This window comes from Plectropomus leopardus, unplaced genomic scaffold (assembly GCF_008729295.1).
Source record: "Plectropomus leopardus isolate mb unplaced genomic scaffold, YSFRI_Pleo_2.0 unplaced_scaffold940, whole genome shotgun sequence".
Classification (NCBI taxonomy): Eukaryota; Metazoa; Chordata; class Actinopteri; order Perciformes; family Serranidae; genus Plectropomus; species Plectropomus leopardus.
This window is the reverse complement of record NW_024703672.1, coordinates 1-6,000: the sequence shown is the minus strand read 5'-3', so window position 1 is coordinate 6,000 and position 6,000 is coordinate 1. Positions and strand designations below refer to the sequence as shown.

The 6,000-nt window shown below is 42.6% G+C and overlaps 1 protein-coding gene across 1 annotated transcript; it reads left to right on the top strand.

Annotated features, from left to right (window-relative positions):
* Positions 1 to 289: 289 nt before the first annotated feature.
* Positions 290 to 4,230, top strand: taf9 (TAF9 RNA polymerase II, TATA box binding protein (TBP)-associated factor). The gene is made up of 6 exons (XM_042483473.1): positions 290 to 399; positions 495 to 631; positions 1,723 to 1,857; positions 1,938 to 2,019; positions 2,404 to 2,517; positions 3,792 to 4,230. The coding sequence occupies exons 1-6, from the start codon at positions 321 to 323 to the stop codon at positions 3,950 to 3,952; spliced, it is 708 nt and encodes a 235-aa protein (XP_042339407.1). The 5' UTR covers positions 290 to 320; the 3' UTR covers positions 3,953 to 4,230.
* Positions 4,231 to 6,000: the final 1,770 nt, after the last annotated feature.

Here is a 6,000-nt window from a genome sequence, read left to right as displayed (position 1 = left end):
CTGCAGACATACACTTTATTTATGTATTTATTTGAATAATGAAAGCACTGATGTGTTGATCAGCTCACTGTTGCAGATGGTGAAGGTGGAGCTTATTTTAGAATATATATATAAATATATATAGATATATACAGTATATATAGATATATGCCTTCATGCTGTGGAGCTTGTAAATGTCAACAAAGGATCCATAAAGTCTTTATCTCGATGGTCATTTAAAAACATCCTGCTGTTTTATTTGATGAGGTTCCGTGTGAATCCTCTGAGCCGCAGTGAGTCGTGTTTTTGTGGTCTGACGGATCTGAACTGTGTCTCAGGTGATGATCCAGATCCTGAAGGACATGGGGATCACCGAGTACGAGCCCCGCGTCATCAACCAGATGTTGGAGTTCACCTACAGTGAGTCCTGACGTGTTGGCGCGTCAGACGCCGCGTCGTTTCTCTGAAGAAAAAAATCAAACAAAGCGGTTCACGGTTCTTATTTCTGCTCCCAGGATACGTGACGACCATCATCGAGGACGCCAAAATCTACGCCACACACGCCAAGAAGTCTAACGTGGACGCCGACGACATCAAACTGGCGATCCAGTGCCGCATGGACCAGTCGTTCACCTCGCCGCCGCCACGAGACGTAAGTCTGCGCCCGTCTTCACTCTCTGAGCTGTTAGCCGTCACAGCTGCTCGGCGTCCTGTCGCTACGGTTACTCTGTTTTTTCAGTGAAAACGTCATTTTAAGTGTAAGTTTTTGTGTCAGACGAACGTGTTTCAGCGTGTTGACATTAACCCTTTAAATCCCTCCCACAGACAACCACGGGAGGTCGCTGTTTGCATGATTCTGTTTAAATACATGATTGTTATGGTCATGGAAATCCTGGAAAAGTCATGGAATGTGCAGATCACAGTTTCCAGCCCTGCAAAAGTTTTAGGAAAGTCTGAGAATTTTGTTTTTCAGATCTGTAGAATCACACGTGATGTGTTCAAAGACTGTCGGAAATGTGAAAATCCAATCATACTTGATGAGGTCATATGGATGACAAAAAAAAAAGCCAAAAATTTGAAAGAAAAAAAATAGTCAGGATTTTTTTCTTTCAGTATCATCAAAACTTTTAAAGGAAATTTAACATCACCAAAAAAAAAACCTGTTGGAAAAAAAGCACCATATTTTGTTCTTTAAAAATCACCCAAAAAATTCAATGATCAAAAATGGCTCTTTTTGCTTTTAAAAAAAATCACAAAAAATTGCAATTAAAATTAACAAAATACCCCAAAAATTATTCACAGAAAATCTAAGGAAAATGTCAATTTCTTTAAAAATGAGCAGGAAAGTAAATCCAAAATCCATTTAAAGTTGTCTGCTCCTCCCCCAAAGCCAAAAAAAACCCATCGCTCCCTCCCCAGAGTGTAAAACATTATTTGACATCCCCGCCCCTTCTTGCACCACCCCCTCCTCTCTCATAAATAGCTAACAGTCCCTAAGTTATATTTAAATATTCAGTTCAAATCCTGCTCTGAATTCATTACTGCTTAAAAATACAATCTACTTTAAAAAGCTGTTACATAGTGATGAAACAGAACCGATGTGGAGTATCGACCGTCGTTTCAGAGAATGTTTGGTCTTTAAAATCTGACTCAGAGTCCTGGAAATGTCCTGGAAAAGTTTGGGTTAAAACGCGTGTGACCTTTGATCTGATTCAGTAACTTCCTGCTCTGCTGTGCGCTCAGTTCCTGTTGGAGGTGGCGAGGCAGAAGAACCAGACTCCTCTCCCGCTGATCAAACCGTACACCGGACCTCGACTTCCTCCGGACCGCTACTGTCTGACGGCGCCCAACTATAGACTCAAGTCCATCCAGAAGAAGGTACGGACGTTTAACAATCGGTGTGGCGCTCCGCCCGTCCTCTGACCGCCCGTCACGTCTCGCTCTTCGTCTCCCCGCAGGTGTCGTCGTCTACCAGCAGGATATCGGTGCCTCGCCTCAGCGTGGGCGCCGTCACCAGCAGGCCGAGCACGCCGACGCTCGGTGAGTGTGTTTGGACTCAGGAGGTCACTGAAGTATCTGTTTTTAAGTAAATTTCCAAAGTTCTGTGTTTTTGTGTCATTTTGTGAGACGGCTCTGTGTCTGTGAGACGGCTCTGTGTCTGTGAGATGGCTCTGTGTCTGTGAGACGGCTCTGTGTCTGTGTCTGTGAGACAGCTCTGTGTCTGTGAGACGGCTCTGTGTCTGTGAGACGGCTCTGTGTCTGTGAGACGGCTCTGTGTCTGTGAGACAGCTCTGTGTCTGTGTCTGTGAGACGGCTCTGTGTCTGTGAGACGGCTCTGTGTCTGTGTCTGTGAGACGGCTCTGTGTCTGTGGGACAGCTCTGTGTCTGTGAGACCAGTATTTCTGACCAGTTTGTTCGCCACAGGGACGCCGTCTGTCCAGTCCGTCACCACCAAAGTTGGAGCTCCAGTGTCTCTGACGGGACAGAGGTTCACTGTTCAGATCCCACCGCCCTCTCAGACAGCCACCACCAAAACCAGTAAGAACCAGTTTTCTCCCAGTCACCTATTCAAACTGGTACCAACTTCATACCAGCATTCAACCACCGAAACCACTATGTTTGTATCCGTGTTGGAGAACAGCAAGCTGGTGTTCATTCAACCAGGAACCTTAAAAATCTTTTCTTTTGTTTGGACAAAAATCAAAATAAGTGAAGTGATATTTTTTATTTTATGTTTTATGGTTTTAAATAATATATCTATCTCAAAACCAAACCGCAATGTTTAAGTTTGAATCATAATCTCATCATAATATGAATATTATGTTGTGCAGGTTTTGTTATAGCAGTAAAATAAATTAATTGTGATTTAATTCTGTATTTATTTTGATTTATTTAAATTCAATAAACATGAGAAAGATTCATAATCCAACAAAACTCTTATAAAGTCAGACAAACACAGTCGACAAAGAACTGGTTAAAACTAAAAATGTAAATTATTAAAACTTTAAAATCATCTGACATTCAATAAATGATGTTTATCTACACATTGTCTTTAGACAATTTTCAGGAATAAGCAAAAGATAATTGCACCCCTTATATATATATTTTATCAATTAATTTATTGAAAGACAAGATACAAAAACCCTTACCCTAACCCTTACGAGAACACGGGGTTGGAACAGACAGTAGATATGGAATCCAAACAGTGCTCCTTCTAACAAACAGTGCTCCTCCTAACAAACAGTGCTCCTCATAAAAAACAGTGCTCCTTCTAACAAACAGTGCTCCTCATAAAAAACAGTGCTCCTTCTAACAAACAGTGCTCCTCATAAAAAACAGTGCTCCTCATAAAAAACAGTGCTCCTCCTAACAAACAGTGCTCCTCCTAACAAACAGTGCTCCTCATAAAAAACAGTGCTCCTCATAACAAACAGTGCTCCTCCTAACAAACAGTGCTCCTCATAACAAACAGTGCTCCTCCTAACAAACAGTGCTCCTCCTAACAAACAGTGCTCCTCATAACAAACAGTGCTCCTCATAACAGGTTGTGCCCCAGATTTAACTCTGACTGATAAATCATGGTAGCTTATTTCCAGTATGAACAGGAGGATGTCTCTGTCTCTGTGTACATCCGTCGTCAGTATTGTTTTAATGGAGTTCAGATGTGAAGCTCTTCTGTAAAATGTGAGATGTTTTTGTGTTTTTAGGTGGAGGAAAACCTTCAAAAGCCACTATAACGTTGCTTTTGAGTATTTAGTGAATACACAGAGTGAAACATAGTTTAATCCTCAATGCTTTTCTCATCCCGACAGCCACCCCGTCCACGCCGGCTGTCTCCAATGTCCTCATCAATCCGTCTCTGATTGGCTCCAAGAACATCCTCATCACCACCAACATGGTCTCGCAGAACTCGAGCGGCGGCGAGTCGCTGAAGAGGAAGCACGAGGACGATGACGACTACGATGCTTTATGACAGTGTGACTGAAGGTGGCGCTTTTTATTATCCTTCAAAATACTTTGACCCCTGCTCCCGCCGGATGCTGATCCAGATCACTAAAAACTCGTGTTAGATTAGTTTTTCTAGAACGTTTAACCAGCGAAGACCTGCGACTCCAGACTGGAGTTCACCGGTGTAACCAGTCTGCTGGAAGGTTCGAGATGAGGATGTCAGAGCTTTACTGTGGATTCAAACAGAAGCTTCTGTAAAACCGAAGAAACCCAATTTACAATAAAACTGCGTTAAAATGAAAACTAAACTGCATCTGTGTTTTCTTTTGAATTTGTTTTTCACAGACCGACGTTTTATCATGATATCAAATATCATGAAAAACGTCTTAGTATAGCATGTCGTCCAAAAATCGTGACAAAAAACTTCACAGCATAGCATGTCGTCCAATGTCATGGAAAAACCGTGATAGTATAGCATGTCATCCAAAATCATGAAAAATAAGTTATAGTATAGTATCCATCCATTTTCGTCTGCTTATCCGAGGCCGGGTTGCGGGGGCAACAGGTGGAGCAGAGCATTCCGGACGTTCCTCTCTCCAGCAGCGCTTTCCAGTTCCTGATCAGATGCTGAAACCACCTCAGCTGGCCCCTTTCGACGCTCCTCACCCTCTCTTTACGGCTGAGCCCAGCCTCCCTGCGGAGGAAACTCATTTCAGCTGCTTGTTTCCGCGATCCCATTCTTACAGTCATTACCCGGAGCTCATGACCATAGGTGAGGATCGGAACGTACGTGGGCCGGTAAATCGAGAGCTTCGCCTTCCTGCTCAGCTCGTTCTTCAACATGACAGTCAGACGCAATTCCCCCAACGCTGCGGCTGCCGCACCAATCCACCGTTCAATCCCTACAACCATGGTTTGTCATGGTTTGTCCATAACAAACACCATGTTTGAGCATAGAGATGTTCAGAAGTGTACTTGGAGCCAGAGCTCCCGAGGCCAAAGATCGATGATTGTCTTTGTGGTTGTATCGTCTGATCTGCTGCCGTGTGTCTCGGACACTTGGGTGAAGAGAGGACCAGAGCTGTCAACTGATCACCATCTGGTGGTGTGTTAGATCAGGTGGTGGGGGAGGTTGCCGGGTAGACCATGGTATTTTTGGCTGTTTTTGCAACATTCTATGCTATGGCATGTTACGAGATGCTATGTTATGCAGTTTTAAGGTGTTTCAAGCCTTTCTTGGGACGTGTCATATTTTGACGTTTTGGCCATACTATAGCCTTGCTTTTTCGGTCAGTTTTTGGATATGCATTATTATGGTATTTTTGGCCCTTTTTTCAATATTCTATGCTATGGCGTATCTCAACACGCTATTTTGTGCAGTTTTAAGATTTTTTTGAGCCTTTTTTGGGACGTGTCATATTTTGACGTTTTTGCCATACTATAGCCTTGCCTTTTCGGGTCATTTTTTGGACATGCACTGTTACACTGTTTTTGAGCTTTTTTGCTACATTCTATACTAAGGCGTGTCTCAGCACCCTATTTCATGCAGTTTTGAAGTGTTTTCAGTCCTTTTTGGGACATGTCATGTTTTGACGTTTTGCCATACTATAGCCTTGCCTTTTCGGGTCATTTTTTGGACATGCATTATTATGGTATTATTCACCTTTTTTTGCAACATTCTATGCTATGGTTTGTTTCATAACGCTCTTTTATGCAGTTTTAAGGTGTTTTGAGCTTTTTTTGGGAAGTGTCATATTTTGACGTTTTTGCCATACTATAGCCTTGCCTTTTCGGGTCATTTTTGGACATGCATTATAATGGTGTTTTCCGCTGTTTTTGCAACATGCTATGCTATGGCGTATTTCAGGACACTGTTTTATGCAGTTTTAGGGTGTTTTGTGCCTTTTTTGGGACGTGTCATATTTTGACGTTTTGGCCGTACTATAGCCTGGCTTTTTGGGGGCATTTTCTGGACATGCATTATAACGCTGTTTTTGGCTGTGTTTGCAACATTCTATGCTATAGCGTGGCGTATTTCAGGACACTGTTTTATGCAGTTTTAAGGTGTTTTGA